Source organism: Protomyctophum bolini (assembly GCF_963924005.1).
Source record: "Protomyctophum bolini genome assembly, chromosome: 3".
In the NCBI taxonomy this organism is placed as follows: Eukaryota; Metazoa; Chordata; class Actinopteri; order Myctophiformes; family Myctophidae; genus Protomyctophum; species Protomyctophum bolini.
This window is the reverse complement of record NC_137864.1, coordinates 40,110,097-40,129,621: the sequence shown is the minus strand read 5'-3', so window position 1 is coordinate 40,129,621 and position 19,525 is coordinate 40,110,097. Positions and strand designations below refer to the sequence as shown.

General features: G+C 44.3%; 1 protein-coding gene across 1 annotated transcript; it reads right to left on the bottom strand.

Moving 5' to 3' along the window:
- Positions 1-1,834: 1,834 nt before the first annotated feature.
- On the bottom strand, positions 1,835-18,508 carry slc8a1a (solute carrier family 8 member 1a). The gene is made up of 18 exons (XM_080759405.1): positions 18,389-18,508; positions 16,815-17,053; positions 15,604-15,895; positions 14,282-14,506; positions 12,935-13,060; positions 11,989-12,191; positions 11,282-11,397; positions 10,460-10,536; positions 10,082-10,260; positions 9,266-9,372; positions 6,424-6,444; positions 5,691-5,708; positions 5,338-5,406; positions 4,303-4,439; positions 4,003-4,102; positions 3,282-3,554; positions 3,034-3,176; positions 1,835-2,214 (listed from the first exon to the last, which is right to left on the bottom strand). Exons 1-18 carry the CDS (start codon positions 18,491-18,493, stop codon positions 1,981-1,983), a joined length of 2,664 nt encoding a protein of 887 aa, XP_080615531.1. The 5' UTR covers positions 18,494-18,508; the 3' UTR covers positions 1,835-1,980.
- Between the last annotated feature and the right edge of the window lie 1,017 nt (positions 18,509-19,525).

Genomic DNA, 19,525 nt, shown 5'->3' with positions numbered 1-19,525 from the left:
TTAGCATTATGAGAACCATACAAGGACCGACCCCACGGGAGACCAGGACCGCATGTTGTGAACCAGTGTGACCTTCTTGACCCCTGACCTCACTGTGACCTCTGATGACCTCCAGTTGAACTTGATGACACCCCCCCCCCCCCCCCCCCCCCGATTTCATTTAACCCTTAACGTTCCTCCAAGTGACACTCATGATTAATTCATTGAACCTTCTTTCTTTCTTTTATTAAATGCCAGCCTTAAGGGACAACATGCCTGTTTCCATTGTTATTATTATTATTACATTTATTATTATTACCATCATCATTATTATTATTATATATAACATTAACATTAACATGCTATCTAAGTTACATAAACGCCTGTAAGGTCGTCGAGGCTAGGGTAGGGGATACGGGCTAAGATGGAGGCTGAAGAGGTGGGTTTTCATACTACTGGAAGATTGGAAGTGAGTCTGTAGTTCTGACTGCAATGGGAAGTTCATTCCATAGTTTAGATTGGGAGTGAGTCTTTAATTCTGACTGCAATGGGAAGTTCCATAGTTTAGATGCAGGGAGAAGAGTCTGGGACATGTGGAGCGTTGTCCCGCACGGAGGGTTTGTGGGGTTCGATCAGACTTGGTTAGCTGTGCTTATGCTTCCACCTAGTGGGCAGAAAAAGTGTTACGGTAGAGATCTGGGTTGTACTTACCTCGTCATGATATGTTGCTCTGCCGTTGATTAGAAATCAACTCAGTCCGATGCTCTCCCCAGGTTGGACAGAGGGAGCGGTGCTGGAGTCACAACTGCAGACTCACTCCATGTCGTCTGCAGAATCACTCCCAATCTTTGACCGTAAAGTCTGAAGTCTCAGCTCTTCAGACTCCATCGTATAGCCTTGACATTTAAATCATTCAAGTTAGAACACAATATTCTATATTGGGTGTTGAAATTATAGTAACAAAATGCAAACTGTTCCAAAAACTCCCAGAACAGATCTACAAGCTCATACATTCCTCCAGAATAGGAATGTTAGACTGCTTAATGTGAAAACACGATAGGCTACTATAAATTAATAAATGACATGACTTTTTATTTTGATAATTTTGGAGCTTTATTTTCAGGGTTCCATGTCTGACCAACTGGACTGAGAAACTGATTTACTCAAACCCAGAAGTAAAAAACATAAATAAAATGTAATGTGGTTTGACTGAAACATATCAGCTCGACATATACAATACAATATGTGAATTTTCTATTCTAACAGATCAAAGTCTATAAGGAATAGAAACATGTATATTTATGGTTAAATTGTTCAATGAAGTGAAATGTCACTCATTATGAATAAAATGACTAAAACCCAACTCGTGACAAAATGAAGGGAAATAATTTAGATCACGCACGCACGCACGCACGCACTTGCACACACACACACACACACACACACACACACACACACACACACACACACACACACACACACGCAACACACTATACTATACATGTATATAGCATGGATCTTCAACATGTTTTTTTTAGTAGTCAAAATCTCAAGGCACGCGTGTAGTGAAGATAGCCGATCTACAAACTAACTACAACCAACCAGAGATACAAGCTCACGCCAGCTTGTATCGTGGGAGTGGTCTAATATCCTTTGATGTGGCAGTACGCCTCGTTTAGAAGCCTTTGATGTGGCAGCGGGCGTGGCCTAAACGCCTCTGATGTGGCAGTGGGCGTGGCCTAAAAGCATTTGATGTGGCAGTGGGCGTGACCTAAATGCATTTGATGTGGCAGTGGGCGTGACCTAAATGCCTTTGATGTGACAGTGGGCGTGGCCTAAATGCCTTTGATGTGGCAGTGGGCGTGTCCTAAAAGCCTTTGATGTGGCAGTGGGGGCGTGTCCTAAAAGCCTTTGATGTGGCAGTGGGGGCGTGTCCTAAAAGCCTTTGATGTGGCAGTGGGGGCGTGTCCTAAAAGCCTTTGATGTGGCAGTGGGGATGTCCTAAAAGCCTTTGATGTGGCAGTAGGCCTCCAGGGAGGACAGAACGATGTAAAGGAGCCAGAGGCCGAAGAACAAAGTGCTGGTGAGAATCTTGGGGACTCTAGGACCTCCCAGCTCTCCTCCGATGGACGGCTTGCGGCGGTACATCAGCACGGCCACGGCCACCAGCGCCAGGATGCTGAACACGGTGACGCTGAACGCTAGCGTTCCTGGATCCACGCGGAACTCACGGCCCTGGAAATATATATCATATACATTATAAATATACATAATGAACAGGGGGACGCTAAACACTAGCGTGACGGTAACTACCCTAGGGGACACGGGGAGGAGAACATGTGAGGGGACCTAGGGGACACGGGGAGAACATGTGAGGGTACCTACCCTAGGGGACACGGGGAGAACATGTGAAGGTACCTACCCTAGGGGACACGGGGAGAACATGTGAGGGTACCTACCCTAGGGGACACGGGGAGAACATGTGAAGGTACCTACCCTAGGGGACACGGGGAGAACATGTGAAGGTACCTACCCTAGGGGACACGGGGGGAACATGTGAAGGTACCTACCCTAGGGGACACAGGGAGGAGAACATGTGAGGGTACCTACCCTAGGGGACACGGGGAGGAGAACATGTGAGGGTACCTACCCTAGGGGACACGGGGAGGAGAACATGTGAGGGTACCTACCCTGGGGGACACAGGGAGAACATGTGAGGGTACCTACCCTAGGGGACACGGGGAGAACATGTGAGGGTACCTACCCTAGGGGACACGGGGAGAACATGTGAGGGTACCTACCCTAGGGGACACGGGGAGAACATGTGAGGGTACCTACCCTAGGGGACACGGGGAGAACATGTGAGGGTACCTACCCTATAGGGGACACGGGGAGAACATGCAAACTCCACACAGAAAGGCCGTATCGCCAACCCCACCCAGGGTGTGGGGCACTGATGACGCGGAGGAAAGAACACACACCCAGAATACTGAGCTGTGGTTGTCTCCAGTATACTGACCTGTGATTGGTGGTAGATAGACCACGCCCACTGACCTGTGATTGGTGGTAGATGGCGGCGATGCTCCAGGCCACGCCTATCCCCAGGAAGACGTTGACGGCGTTACTTCCTGTTACGTTTCCGATGGAGGCGTCTGCATATTGGTCCTGAGTGGCAGACACCTTGGAGGCAAAGGTATCTGTGGGCGAGAGACACTGGGTTAATACTAGAGAGAGAGGTATCTGTGGGCGAGAGACACTGAGGTAATACTAGAGAGAGATAGTGGGTGGTTATAATGGGTCACCTGGTACAGACGTCCCCAGCGCTACGAACACCACCGCTGTCACGCTGTCCTTCAGGCCCACCGTGCAGCCGAAGTGCGACGCCAGGTCTCCGATGAGGGCGGTCAGGAGGCCGATGACGCTGATGGACACGCAGAAACATGCCCAGCCGCTCCAGTAGTCGGTGGGCGGGACCAACGCGAACAGCAGCTTCCAGAATACCGTCAGGAAGTGCATCACGTAGTCGAAGCCCGAGGGGGCGGAGCTAACACCCTCATCGTCATCGCCGTCATCACCTGTACCGTTAGCGGCGGGAGAGCAATTTTTATAAAACTGGCATTTTCATTAACTAGAAAGTGCATTTTGTTTAAAAGGAAAAAAAAAAAAAGCCAAGAGTAGATCGATTTTAACGTGAGATCTAAAGGTCAGAGTTCATAGATCAAAGTGACAGATGTGTTCCCGGTGAGGAGACGCATGCTGTTTGAGTATCGAAGTTTTATTGCATACGACGGTTAAACGGTTCATGAGCTATGCCTGGTCAAAGTTTTCATTTTCAATTGAGTGCTATCAACGTTTCACAAATACCGACTGAATTTAACCGTGTAGTCGGTATTCGTGAAACGTTGAGGAACTGCAAAGTGACGTAAAAAGTACAAAAACAATAAAGGACGATAATAATTAGCATAGTTAATTATTAATACAATAATAATTAGCATAGTTAATTAATAATCCCATAATAATTACCAGAGTTGACACTGATAGCTTCTATGAACTGTTGTCTCCAGCTGTTGGTTCCAACCAGCAGAGCCAGATTAGTCTTCTTGATGAGTTTATCCACCGTACTCTGAAATATAGAAATACAGACATATTCATATTATAATTAGTACTCTGAAATATTTAAATACAGACATATTCATATTATAATTAGTACTCTGAAATATAGAAAGATTTATATTAGAATTAATACTAGAGAGGGTGGGTCGCCCTTAATCTGTCTGTCTGTCTGTCTGTCTGTCTGTCTAGAGGAGGATGTCAGACAGATACCTTGAACTCATAGGACTCCTCTATCACCACCTCCATCTTGCTGTACTCCCCCAGGGTGGGTCGCCCTAACTCGGCAATCCTCCTCTCCTCCTGCTCCTTGTGGGAGAGCACCTCCTCCTCCTCGCCTCCTCTCTCCTCTGAGGACAGAAATAATAATAGCCACATGGTGGCGCTAATAACAGGCCAAGTATAGCTAGTGGGCTACGTTGTTATTTAAACACGGTATCAGTAACGGTAGTTATTGCCATACAAGGAGGTATACACCTGTCTAGTTATGACCATATAAGGAGATATATAGTATAGTTGCGAATGCAGTGAGCACTTACTATGAGACCTAGCAGATCATGTCTGTCTGTCTGTCTGTCTGTCTGTGTGTGTGTGTGTGTGTGTGTGTGTGTGTGTGTGTGTGTGTGTGTGTGTGTCCGTCTGTCCCGCTATCCAAATATGGAGTGTGTTGCATCAGCAATCACTCAGCTCCATATATGGGCACAAAAGGGGCCAGGTCCACTCAGCTCCATATATGGGCACAAAAGGGGCCAGTGATTTGTTTGTTGTTGACCTGGCCCCTTTTGTGCCCATATATGGACACAATTTATTCTAATTGTTATTGCAATTTACGATCTGCGTTCGCTTCCCGCGTTCGCACGTCTTACTCGTATAGTATAGATCAAATCATTAGAAAGAAGAAAAGAAAGTCAGGAGACAAGACTATTTGTTTTGTTTTTCGTCTTATAAATTATTTGATCGGCCCAAAACATTGTGTTCATTGTCATGATTTGTCACGATCCGAGTTGGCTTTGTCCGCGGCGTAACCGTCTTTAAATAAATTAAATAAGAAGTGCCGATGGGAGAATGCATTGGGGTTTCATTTCCTGGGCCACTCGTCGTTCTGAAGGGGGAGGGACTGCGGCGCTCTATAGTATAGTATAGTATAGTATAGTAGTTATTATAAGGAGGTATTATATCACCATATAAGGAGATCTTGATGACTGTGTACAGTACAGTACAGTACAGATTATAAGGACGTATCTCTACCTGTGATCTTGATGACTGTGGACGGTGGAGGGTTTTCCCTGCCTTGGATCTTCCGGTAGATGTCTTTACCTACAGACAGACAGGCAGGCAGGCAGGCAGGCAGACAGGCAGGCAGGCAGGCAGGCAGGCAGGCAGGCAGGCAGACAGACAGACAGACAGACAGACAGACAGACAGACAGACAGACAGACAGACAGACATTTGAAAAACAAATATAATAACAAATTATTGTTTAGGGTTACAGATTAGAATAACAGATTAGACTAGGAGGATTACAATAAATTAGAATCACATAATTAACAGATATTGAAAATGATGATAGTGAAAAGCTAAAAATATTAAAATTCAGACATACCTGTTTTTACAAATCCACCTAAAAAAAGAGAAAGAAATACAAGCAATTAACTTTGAGATTGAATTAGCCATTATTTGATTGATTTCGACTGTTTCAATTAAATAATCCAGAAACAACACAGTCTTGAATGTGTTCATATTATCGCCACTTTACCTCAAATACAGCTCAATGTGTTCTTATATTATCACCCCTTTACATCAAATACAGCTCAATGCGTTCTTATATTATCACCACTTTACCTCAAATACAGCTCAATGTGTTCTTATATTATCACCACTTTACCTCAAATACAGCTCAATGTGTTCTTATATTATCACCCCTTTACCTCAAATACAGCTCAATGTGTTCTTATATTATCACCCCTTTACCTCAAATACAGCTCAATGTGTTCTTATATTATCACCCCTTTACCTCAAATACAGCTCAATGTGGTCTTATATTATCGATCTACAAGCTCAAATGCGTCACAATGTGACGCGTTTGACGGCTATTTTTGCTAAATTTGAATTGAAATCTTGATTATTATTATTTTTTGCCATTTTTGAATTGGAATCCAAGAAAGTATTTTCTTTTTATTGAATTTCAAATGCATTTAGTTATAGTTATGTTAACTTTATGAACTAAAAACAAATACAAGTAACGTGTAAGGTGTTCAAGCAATAGCACTAAATTATCGGTTTCTGTTAAGTCATTGATTGACAGCTGTCAGAATGATTGAATAGTGCATTCTTACCAGCTTCCTGAAGCAACACAGCTGATGGAGAGAAGAGAGGAGAGGGGAGAAGAGAAGAGAAGGGAGGAGAGGAGAGGAGAGGAGAGGAGAGGAGAGGAGAGGAGAGGAGAGGAGAGGAGAGGAGAGGAGAGGAGAAAAGACACATGAACACACAGCAGATAGAGGGCAGCAGAGAGCAGCCTTGTCAAGGTCTTCAGTGTTGAATGTTTTGTTCATGAAGTCACTGTTGGACTTGACCTTTGACCTTTGAGTGTCTATATCTGACATAATAAACACTTACCTGGTTACTGTTGTCCTGCCTGTCTGTCTGTCTGTCTGTCTGCCTGCCTGATTACATTTGGGTAGTGGGTACTAAATCTCCTGCCTCGCACATGTGACAATTAGTGTTACTGGTTAGTGAATATTCATGCCAGGGGTCCCAGGGGGCCCAGGGGCCCCTAAACCCTCAGGGTTGACGTGGGGTGATGGTGGAGCTCTAGAGCGACGAGCGGTAACAAATGAATAGTTCAGAAGGGTGAAGACACGCCCCCTCGCTGCCCTTCCAGCCAATAGCATTCGTTTTCGGGACCAGCAGTTCCACCACGGTTTGATTTGAATTGGCCTGAAAGAGTGAAAACTTTGACCTCTGACCCTGACCCTATTTGACCTCTAACCCTATTTGACCTCTAACCCTATTTGACCCTGTAACCCTCTTTGACCTCTGACCCTGACCCTGTTTGACCTCTGACATTACAAGAAGAACCAAGAGAAAATAGAGTGTTTTCAACACGCTGTAGAACCATCCTATCATTGCGAACGCAGTGAGCACTTACTATGAGACCTAGCAGATCATGTCTGTCTGTCTGTCTGTCTGTCTGTCTGTCTGTCCGTGTGTCCGTGTGTCCGTGTCCCCCCCCTTTGTGCCCATATATGGAGCTGAGTGATTTGTTTGTGATTGATGCAACACACTCCATATTTGGACGTATAGCTGCTTTGGGGACTCCTTATATGGTTATGGCTGAGTTAAAAACTTAACTTAAAAATAACTTAACTTAAAAAAAGAATAACTTAAAAATAAATCTTAAAAAAACCCAAATATGTATGAGCTGCGTTCGCTTCCCGCATTTGCGCGTCTTACTGGTACTGTAACCTGTAGAACACGCTGTAGAACCATCCTATCATACTGTAACCTGTAGAACACGCTGTAGAACCATCCTATCATACTGTAACCTGTAGAACACGCTGTAGAACCATCCTATCATACTGTAACCTGTAGAACACGCTGTAGAACCATCAGAAGAAGAAGAAGAAGAAGAAGAAGAAGAAGAACTACAACTTCTGCCCTGTACTACAAGACAGGTCACAGAGGTCAGAGGTCAACGACCTTTGTGGATTTTCCATCGCGGTTCCTCCAACAGGATGTAGAAAGAGTTGTGTCTGTCGTACGAGCCCTGGTCCACAACGCGCACTCTGATTGGCCGCCTGTGAACAACACACACTCTGATTGGCTAACTGTGAACAACACACACTCTGATTGGCTAACTGTGAACAACACACTATGATTGGCTAACTGTGAACAACACACACTCTGATTGGCCGCCTGTGAACATGTGACAGGAAGTGGGAAGTGCCGATCAACCGGGTCCACCATCCCTAACTCTGATTGGCTCCCTGTGGGGTCATGTGACAGGAAACACGTGAGTTTAGGGGGGCAGACGGATCAGGGGGTGGAGTCACAGAGAGAAGGTCATTTTAATAAATGTAAATGTTTATCTCGTTGTGAAACCACAGGAAATGAAGTCATTCATCTTAGAGTGTTTTGGTGTTTTTGGCGACACCTTGTGGTTGCTCCGTTACAGCGTCTGTCGACCGGTAAGATTATACTGACAATGTTGTCAACAATGAATTAATAAATTGATCAATTGATCAGTAATTAATTAATTACTACGTGGAATTGTATTAAATACACTAAGACTAAAACTATGTAGAATTGTATGAAATACACTAAGACTAAAACTATGTAGAATTGTATTAAATATTAAATGAACTAAATGAACAGTAACATGAATGTTTCAAATCATACTAAAATTCAGCGAATGTCTGAATGTCTGTCTGTCTGTCTGTCTGTCTGAATGAATGTCCCTGACAGCGCTTTATCTCAACATTGCCTGGCCCAATCACTCCCACTTTTCACACAGGCATGGACCAGAATTATATGGAGGTCTTAATGGAGCCCTTTTTCCGATTTGACACATTAATGATTTATAATGAATTTATTAGTGGATTAAAAAATGCAAAAATGGGTATTGTACTGTCAATATGACATGAATATGAATGCAAAGTAGCGGTCCATGTGTGGACAGGCTACCTGTCGCCGTTGTGCATGGTGAGATGTGTGCAAACCGTGTAGTTTATCAGGAGAAGAATACCAAAGGATGCAAGATTTATTAGTGAATTAAAAACGCACCGGGCGCAGTACCCCCCCACGGCCACAAGAGGGGGGCAAATATCTCACAACGGGTAAGGGCTAGTGTTTATAATTTATATTTATCATGTTTAAGTGAGTTTAAATACAAATATAACATGAATGTTTCACACTGTGAGTATAATGTAATATAAATATAAATATAAATAAAAACAAATATAATAGGCCTATAATAAATATAAAATCATATACTATAAATATATGAAAAATACTAAAACGACCTTCTCCCTGATATGACCTTGAGATGACCTCCGGCAGAGGTCAGGTCAGGTCAATGGCCTATGCCAGAGGTCATTAGGGGGCGGGGCGGGGTTATAGGGGGTGGAGTTATGAGGAGGGGGAGGGGCCAACGGTGGGAGGGGCCAACGGAGACCACACCTTTCCTCTGACTCATCTCGACCAATCGCGGATCTCCGATGTCCACGAAGAAGTTCTTGTTCTTTTCATATTCCTCGTCGTCAATTATATTGATCTGAATGCTCTTACTGTAAACAAATCAATGACTGATCAATTATATTGATCTGAATGCTCTTACTGTAAACAAATCAATGACTGATCAATTATATTGATCTGAATGCTCTTACTGTAAACACATCAATGACTGATCAATTATATTGATCTGAATGCTCTTACTGTAAACACATCAATGACTGATCAATTATATTGATCTGAATGCTCTTACTGTAAACACATCAATGACCGATCAATTATATTGATCTGAATGCTCTTACTGTAAACACATCAATGACTGATCAATTATACTGATCTGAATGCTCTTACTGTAAACACATCAATAACTGATCAATTATATTGATCTGAATGCTCTTACTGTAAACACATCCATAACTGATCAATTATATTGATCTGAATGCTCTTACTGTAAACACATCAATGACTGATCAATTATATTGATCTGAATGCTCTTCAGTGGCTCAGATGGGTTTGAGAGGCTAAATGTCATCAAAATGGTGGTCTGTGGCTCAAATAATGAATAAATAAATGGGCGTTGATGTGAAAAAGGTTGAAAACCACTGAATTATATTGATCTGAAAATATTATATTTAATAAAACTTACTTGTATTTGTATTGCATTAAAAGTAATATGTAATGAAAGTGACTGTAGGCTATAACTATACATGTTTACATTATAAATAATGAATGATCATAATTAATAATGTAATATTAATATCTTACTGTATCTCATCATTAAGGAACTCCAGAACTCCGTGGGTGTCCTCGTAGTCCTCGCCCCCGCCCCGGGCCGACCCCTCCTGGGTCCTAAAGGGCACCTGGACCACGCCCCGCGCCCCGGAGCTCCGGGTCACCGTGACCTCCATGACCCCCACGCTCTCTGAGACGGTCACCACTGGGTCCTAAAGAACACCGTGTATACAGGGTTAATATCTGGTCCTAAAGAACACAGCGTTTACAGAGTTAATATCTGGTCCTAAAGAACACCGCGTTTACAGAGTTAATATCTGGTCCTAAAGAACACCGCGTTTACAGAGTTAATATCTGGTCCTAAAGAACACAGCGTTTACAGAGTTAACGAGGTGGAAGCTGATTGGTTACCTGGAAGGTGAAGATGCCAGCGTGGTCGTCATCAAAGATGGTTACCGTGGCGCTGCAAGGCAAGCCAAGCCCCGCCCCTGTGTTACCACGGTGACCGTTGGACAGGGCTGATGATGTCACCGTCATGGAAACGTAGACAGCCAATAGTAAACAGCCATTGTGATGATGTCACCGTCATGGAAAGGGACAGCCAATAATTGAATTGGATCATGTTATGAATTTAAAAATCACACTCAAGTGAAGTGGTGAAGCCTGGTAATTTATGGTGTAATTTATGGTGCTCTAAGCAAAGATTAAAAGTCCATGGACTTGACTGCCACGCTAAACAGCGTGGCAGTCAAGTCCATGGACACCCCGATCGCCCAGGACGAAGTCCTTTCAATTAGTAACACCCAGCGCCCGGGACGAAGTTTGATCAAAAAGACGAAGGTTATTGATATCAAAACCGATCGCATCGCTCCACAGGCTGGGAGCGCCTGTTGCGCAACATTCGATGTTGCGTAACAGTGGGACGTCATCGAAAATGTTCTGTTTTGCCGACGAGACCGAGAATCTTAAAACGTGAATAACTAAAATTCTAAATCATTCCGTCCAATTCTAAGAAAAGATCATGTGTTAGACGGCCCATCGTGAGTCCCGTCGCGGTAGATTTAATCATATCTCCCGCAGCTCTAGAGTGTTTTGGCTACATCTAGCTACTTCAGCTACATCCGGGATAATGTTAAAGTGCTCTAAACAAACAAAAGTCCATAGACTCTCCGAGGTCACGCCCCCTTCATAAATGACCTACCGTTAGCCATGCCCCCTTCAGGAATGACCTACCATTAGCCACGCCCCCCTCGGAGATGACCTTGACGTCAGAGATGACCTTGACGTTGCTCAGGTGAACCAGGAAGTGTTCGTCTTCCTCAAAGATGTCGTCATCGATGATGTCGATCCTGTTCAAGACCGGGCAACTTTATTAATAAGATTCAGATCAACAAAAACTACTTCATTGATGAGATTTAGATCAACAAAAACAACTTTATTAACCCATATGCTGCCACCTTCTGGACGCAGAGCCAACCGCAGACTGCCGAGCCTATTTACATGGAGCACACACTGGCACTGTTTCCTGTCTGGAGTGTCCATCTTAATGCTAAATAAATAGCATCAATGCTAGTGAGCTAGAAGGAAGGCCCGGGCACCAAGGTTGATTCACAGATCCTTTCTCTAAACGATACGATCGCCGGTTACAAAATGTATGTTTTGGGTGAATTAAATAGCATTCGTGGGACCGGAAATAATTCACTTCCTGTTTCCCCTTTTCCGAGAGAAACATCTTTCCAAAGAAGACGGTTGACTGGTTGATTGGAGTGGACGGTGGCGATCTGTGAGTACCGTTTTCAGACACTAGATGGCGGTGTCGGCGGCTAATAATAATAATAACAATCGTTTTTTTGTGTTCACGGTTCCAATATAAATGACTAAGGCCCATGTACACGACATGTTCATTTCCCATAGTGACTAATAATAACAACAATAATAACCTGATCTCCTTGTCCGTCTCTCCGGGCAGGAACACGACGGTTCCCTCTGTGAATCGGTAGTCCGATCCGGCGTTGGCCGTTCCGTCCTCCGTGCGGTAGTCCACGGACACTGTGGCGTTGAGGTCGCCTCCGCGGCGCACCACGTTCAGACGCACCCAACCGCAGTTCTCCAAACACTGGTAGGAACCAGGATCCAAAAACACCTGGAGGGGAAGGATTACCATGTAACACCTAACACTGGTAGTAACCAGGATCTGAAAAACACCTGGAGGGGAAGGATTACCATGTAACACCAAACACTCGTAGGAACCCGAGAATAGTAAGAGAGTGGCGACACTAGCGTTGACTTCCATTGTAACAATGGAATGAGGAAGTGCTCTTTCTGTCTCAATGGGATAGTTCCAGCCATATAGGAGCAATGTGTGGAACTATAGCCCATAGGCACCCCGCTTTGTCTCAATGGGATAGTTCCAATGTGTGGAACTATAGACCATAGGCACCCGCTTTCTCTCAATGGGATAGTTCCAATGTGTGGAACTATAGCCCATAGGCACCCCGCTTTGTCTCAATGGGATAGTCCTAATGTGTGGAACTATAGCCCATAGCACCCCGCTTTGTCTCAATGGGATAGTTCCAATGTGTGGAACTATAGCCCATAGCACCCCGCTTTGTCTCAATGGGATAGTCCTAATGTGTGGAACTATAGCCCATAGCACCCCGCTTTGTCTCAATGGGATAGTTCCAATGTGTGGAACTATAGCCCATAGCACCCCGCTTTGTCTCAATGGGATAGTTCCAATGTGTGGAACTATAGCCCATAGGCACCCCGCTTTGTGGCGAGATCAAAGCGTGTCGCCACTCTCTTACTATTCCACTCGGGTAGGAACTAGGATCCAAAAACACCTGGAGGGGAAGGATTACGACCGATCGACAGACAGACAGACACCTTGGAGGTCAGGTGATCGTAGGTGACCTCTGAGCAGACAGACAGGTTGTTGCTCTGTGCTCGTCTAGCCTGGTCTGCAGCGTGACGCTTCAGGATGTTCCCTGCTCCTGTCAACATCCTGGTCGCCTAGCAACACACACGCACGCACATGCACACGCACACACACACACACACACACACACACACACACACACACACACACACACACACACACACACAGTATTATTATTGAAGTTTGCACATGTATCTGTTAGACAACAGATACATGCATACAATTACAGAACAAATGCAGGACAAAACAACAACACCAGTACTCAACATTCATGTATAAAATATAAAAGGCTGAAATACAATGTAAAAAAACCACAAATAATAAAATACAAAAAAGGTAAATAAAAATGAAGGGGGGGAAGATGGCCAATGACTACGTAGAAAATACTACCGCAAAGTAGGTTTGAAACGGTTGCCAAACTCTGGTATATATTTCTGAGTGGAGCCCCTGATCGTATATATTTCAGTTCTTGGAGTTTGAGACGTGACATAACACCCAACCACCCGACTTTGTGAGATGGCGGCGCTGCCTTTTTCCAAATAAAATAGTATCAGGCGTCGTCTCGTCTGGTGAGTAAAGAGGAGAACGCTATATAGCTTCAAGCCTGAAGAGTTGGTATTTGTATTCCCTCTGGAGGAGGGGCACCAAGCACCGCCGTTATTGGATTGGGATCTATAGTTGAGTTACAAATATACGAGAAGGTATTAAATATCTCTGTCCAAAATTGCAGTCAATCTGGGACACGACCAAAACATGTGGCTAAAGCGTAGCAGACTCCTGACCACACCTGGCACAGGCTGGGTCTGAGTCTGCCAGGGGATAAACACACACACACACACACACACACACACACACACACACACAGAGTAGAGCAACAGCAACAGTAACCACAGTAATAATAATACCTGACAGCGGTAGAAGGCCCTGCTCTTCGGCTGCTGGTTCAGTAACCACAGTAATAATAGTAACAGTAACAGTAACCAGAGTAATAATAGTAACAGTAACCACAGTAATAATAGTAACAGTAACAGTAACCACAGTAATAATAGTAACAGTAACAGTAACCACAGTAATAATAGTAACAGTAACCACAGTAATAATAGTAACAGTAACCACAGTAATATTAGCACCTGACAGCGGTAGAAGGCCCTGCTCTTCGGCTGCTGGTTCAGTAACCACAGTAATAATAGTAACAGTAACAGTAACAAGAGTAATAATAGTAACAGTAACCACAGTAATAATAGTAACAGTAACCAGAGTAATAAAAGTAACAGTAACCACAGTAATATTAATACCTGACAGCGGTAGAAGGCCCTGCTCTTCGGCTGCTGGTTCAGTAACTGGTAGTTGAGGATCTCCAGAAGCTGCTCCGTGTCTTTCTCAGGATGCTTCACTTTCAGCTCCTTCAGGAGGAGAGATATCTCCCTCCTCATCTCCTCCTCCTCCTCCTCTTCATCCTCCTCTCCTCTCTCCTCCATCCTCATCCCTCCATCCTCTCCTCTTTTCTTCATCTCTGACAACTGTGACACAGCGTCTTTCATATTATTATTATTATTATTATCTGATCAGAACCTTGGAGAGCTCCGTAGATTTAGAGTTCTGATCAGAACCACGGAGAGCTCCGTAGATTTAGAGTTCTGATCAGAACCACGGAGAGCTCCGTAGATTTAGAGTTCTGATCAGAACCATGGAGAGCTCCGTAGATTTAGAGTTCTGATCAGAACCACGGAGAGCTCTGTAGATTTAGAGTTCTGATCAGAACCACGGAGAGCTCCGTAGATTTAGAGTTCTGATCAGAACCACGGAGAGCTCCGTAGATTTAGAGTTCTGATCAGAACCTTGGAGAGCTCCGTAGATTTAGAGTTCTGATCAGAACCATGGAGAGCTCCGTAGATTTAGAGTTCTGATCAGAACCATGGAGAGCTCCGTAGATTTAGAGTTTTGATCAGAACCATGGAGAGCTCCGTAGATTTAGAGTTCTGATCAGAACCATGGAGAGCTCCGTAGATTTAGAGTTCTGATACACTTCCGTCGGCCCGTTAACAATGAAGTGAACGCCAGTGAGCATAGACGAAACCCGGTCTAGGATCGCTGAAGTTTGATACCAATGAAAATGACCTCCGTTGGGTTTCTTGACAGCGCCTACACACGTCAAAGGGACCTGTTTTGATTCTAAAGACGTGAATTATACGTCTTTAGCATAATGAATTAACACCAAATCAAATTTGTTCTAAATCTAATAGAGTGCCCAAGAGCTCTACTACTCTGTCTCTCTGCATTCTAAGATCCTATAATTTACTCAGACGCTGCACTGTCTCTCTGCATTCTATGATCCTATAGTTTACTGTCTCTCTGCATTCTATGATCCTATAGTTTACTGTCTCTCTGCATTCTATGATCCTATAGTTTACTGTCTCTCTGCATTCTATGATCCTATAGTTTACTGAGACACTGAGACACTGTCTCTCTACATTATATGCTAAAAGCTGAAAGCTAAAAGCTAAATGCTAAATGTTAAAAGCTAAATGCTAAATAGTAAATGTTTAAAGCTAAATTCTAAATAGTAAATGTTAAAAGCTAAATGCTAAATGGTAAATAATATAAAGGTAAGCTGTACCTCGGGCTCCCCTTCGGCCTCTATGCCGTCGACGCCCTTCCTCGCAGTCTCCTCCCCCTCGGTCTCTACGATGACCACGCCCTTCCTCTTGCCGGGGCGGTAGCGCTTGTAGACGTACTTGTAGAAGAGCAGGCGGCGGTCGGCCACGTACGCAAATCCCACGCACAGCGGGAAGAACGCCAGCGTCAGAAGCCCCTCCCACACCTCCACCACCGAAGGAGAGATGACCGCCAGGATGAGGTAGAGCCAGGTGTAGGCCAGGATGCTCCAGGTCGCCGTGACGAAGAACACCCTACGATAAATACCACGAAGAACACCCTACGATAAATACCACGAAGAACACCCTACGATAAATACCACGAAGAACACCCTACGATAAATACCACGAAGAACACCCTACGATAAATACCACGAAGAACACCCTACGATAAATAACACCCTACGTTAAATAACACGAAGAACACCCTACGATAAATAACATACGTTACATACAATACAATATAATAGCACTGGTGTAGGCCAGGATGCTCCACGACGCAGTGACGAAGAACACCCTATAGGGCGGCGCAGTCCCTCCCCCTTTCAGAACAACGAACGGCCCAGGAAATGAAAGCGCAATGCATTTCCCCATAAGCAGTTTTTATTTAATTTATTTAAAGACCTTTTAAGCGTGACAAATCATGACAACACACACAATATTTCGGGCCAAACAAAGAATTAGAAAGTAGAAAAAAACAGCAGGTTACAACACTTTCTTTGTTTTTTTTCTTCTTAGTAATTATTTGTTTGGTCCATGTCCGTGTGTTGTCATGATTTGTTACAACAAGAGTTGGCTTCGTACGATGCTTAAAAGGTCTTTAAATCAATTAAATAAGAACTGCCTATGGGGAAATGCATTGCGTTTTCATTTCCTGGGCCACTCGTCGTTCTGAAAGGGGGAGGGACTGCGACGCTCTATAGGGGGATATTATAACACCTTATAATATAACAACATAACTACGATAAATAGCACTATACAGAGACAGGTGTAGGTGATGCAGGATGAGGTATAGAGGCAGGTACCTCAGATACCTCAGTAAGATAACACCTGAGGTATATTATCTTACCTCAGGTGGTGTTTGATCTCCAGGCCACCAGGGGGCAGTGTATTATCTTACCTCAGGTGTTTGATCTCCAGGCCACCAGGAGGGGGCAGTGTATTATTATCTCACCTCAGGTGTTTGATCTTGCGGTGTTCTCCGTCGGGGATGACGGACACACACAGGCCGATGATGACGAACATGTTGAAGGCGGCGGAGCCGACGATGGTGTTCGGACCGAGCTCGCCCGCGTCGAAGCCGTGGCCACAGACCTCCACCACGCTGAGAAGGATCTCTGGAGCGCTGGAGCCCAACGCCATCAGGGTGAGGTTGGAGACCGTCTCGTTCCAGATACGAACCGTATGCGTTACCTGTAATATAAAACACATTATGTATTATTTTATTAAACGCTTTATAATATAAACTATAAAACATGGAGCCCAACGCCGTCAGGGTGAGGTTGGAGACCGTCTCGTTCCAGATACGAACCGTATGGGTTACCTGTAAATAAAACACATATTATTTTAATAAACGCTATATATAAACTATAAAACATGGAGCCCAACGCCATCAGGGTGAGGTTGGAGACGGTCTCGTTCCAGATACGAACCGTATGGGTTACCTGTAATATAAAACACATTATATATTATTTTAATAAACGCTATATAACACATATAATATAAACTATATAAAACATGGAGCCCAACGCCATCAGGGTGAGGTTGGAGACGGTCTCGTTCCAGATACGAACCGTATGGGTTACCTGTAATATAAAACACATTATATATTATTTTAAAGAAGAATTCCATACTAAAAGGCTTTCTTACCTTTCTTTGTAGTTGTTACGTCCCAACCAAAGAGGTCCAGGTGTTATTTTGTGCAAAAGCTCCTTATTGGCTGTTTCCCCTACCATAAGCCCTAAATGAATTGCATTGAATTGAATGGGGCTATGTGGTGTTGTGAACTAGCATAACACCCCATAGCCCCATTGAATCCCCATTCAATGCAATGCAATTCGATGGGCGCCATGAAGCCGGTCAGGGTTAGTTATGGTTACGGTTATGGGTTATGGGTACTAGTTTAAAGGTTGGTTTAGGGATGGGTTAGTCCGTGTATAGTTGGGTTTTAGACCAGTATACCTTCTCTCCGTTAGGCTTCTTGGCGGTGATCTCTCTCTCCTGAGACGTGAAGCAGTCAGGGTTAGTTATGGTTACGGTTAGGGTTATGGGTATAGTTTAAAGGTTGGTTTAGGGATGGGTTAATCCGTGTATAGTTGGGTTTTAGGACCAGTACCTTCTCTCCGTTGGGTTTCTTGACGGTGATCTCTCTCTCCTGAGACGTGATGACCTCGATTTGGCGCCATGAAGCCATGAAGTTAGGGTTATGGGTAGTTTATTTAAGCAATAAGCCACGAGAGGTCTCGGGTTACCGGGTATTTTACACTGGCTGGGGGCGTAGGCCCTACCTCCCAGCCAGTGTAAAATACCCGGTAAGCTGGGGCCTCGAGTGGCTTATTGCTTTTCTAAAACGGTTACAAACATATAGCAATATTAACCTAATAAAACTATTACATTCACAGTGGTGAAATTTACACCGGTCACGTGACGGTAACCAGCCAATCAGAATGAAGTATTGGGACTACCCGTTTTAGAAAGGTTGGTTTAGGGATGGGTTAATCCGTGTATAGTTGGGTTTTAGACCAGTACCTTCTCTCCGTTGGGTTTCTTGACGGTTATCTCTCTCTCCTGAGACGTGATGACCTCGATGGAGGCCATGAAGCGGTCGGCGATGATGGACACGCCCAGGAACATGTAGAAGAGAGCCAGGAAGTAGATGAGCGCCCGCGCACAGAGGTCGCCGTGACCCGGGTTCACCGGCGTCCACACGGGCAGGATGACCCCCGGGTAGCAGACCACGACGCCGCCGCACTTTGATTGGCTAGCGTTGGACGATGATGTACCTGATTGATTGATTGGTCAGTTGGTTGATTGATTGATTGATTACAATTTAAAATTGTAGTCATTTATCAAGACGCTCTTAATCCATTTTTAGACCTGAGGCCATGTTTCTATGTCAGTGGTTCTCACAGGGTTAAAACCTCATGTTTCTATGTCAGTGGTTCTCACAGGGTTAAAACCTCATGTTTCTATGTCAGTGGTTCTCACAGGGTTAAAACCTCATGTTTCTATGTCAGTGGTTCTCACAGGGTTAAAACCTCATGTTTCTATGTCAGTGGTTCTCACAGGGTTAAAACCTCATGTTTCTATATCAGTGGTTCTCACAGGGTTAAAACCTCATGTTTCTATGTCAGTGGTTCTCACAGGGTTAAACCCCATGTTTCTATGTCAGTGGTTCTCACAGGGTTAAAACCCCATGTTTCTATGTCAGTGGTTCTCACAGGGTTAAAACCTCATGTTTCTATATCAGTGGTTCTTAAACTATTTGTCAAGGACCCCCAGAATTATCTGTATTTGGCCGCGGACCCCCATCAGAAAATATGTTGTTCCAGGGACCCCCCAGGGAGCAAAGATTTGAGTTAAAAATGTTCGATCTGAAATAATATTTATTACAAAATATAGATTTACGGCACATTTTCACGAAAAAAAAAAAATCAAAGCAGATCTACAAGCTCGTAGTGCAGCACTTGGTGCCACGCTATGAGCTTGTTACTGATATACTTCAGTAAATGTATATCAGTAGAAGTACTTCACCAGACGTACCGTTGAGGGGGTGGAGCTGAGGGGAGGGGCGACCTGCCGCTGTGGGCGGGACCTCAGAGCAGAGGACAGCCAATAGGAGAGCCAGAAGCACTGATGATGATGTCACCGACCGGCCCATGGTGG

Excerpts from the sequence above, each read along its gene's own strand:
- slc8a1a (XM_080759405.1), bottom strand. The coding sequence starts at position 18,493 with ATGTTCCTGGGCGTGTCCATCATCGCCGACCGCTTCATGGCCTCCATC. Across the intron at positions 10,261-10,459 it reads CTGGCATCTTCACCTTCCAG|GACCCAGTGGTGACCGTCTC; the intron begins GTAACCAATCAG and ends GGTGTTCTTTAG. Across the intron at positions 4,440-5,337 it reads CACAGTCATCAAGATCACAG|AGGAGAGAGGAGGCGAGGAG; the intron begins GTAGAGATACGT and ends TTCTGTCCTCAG.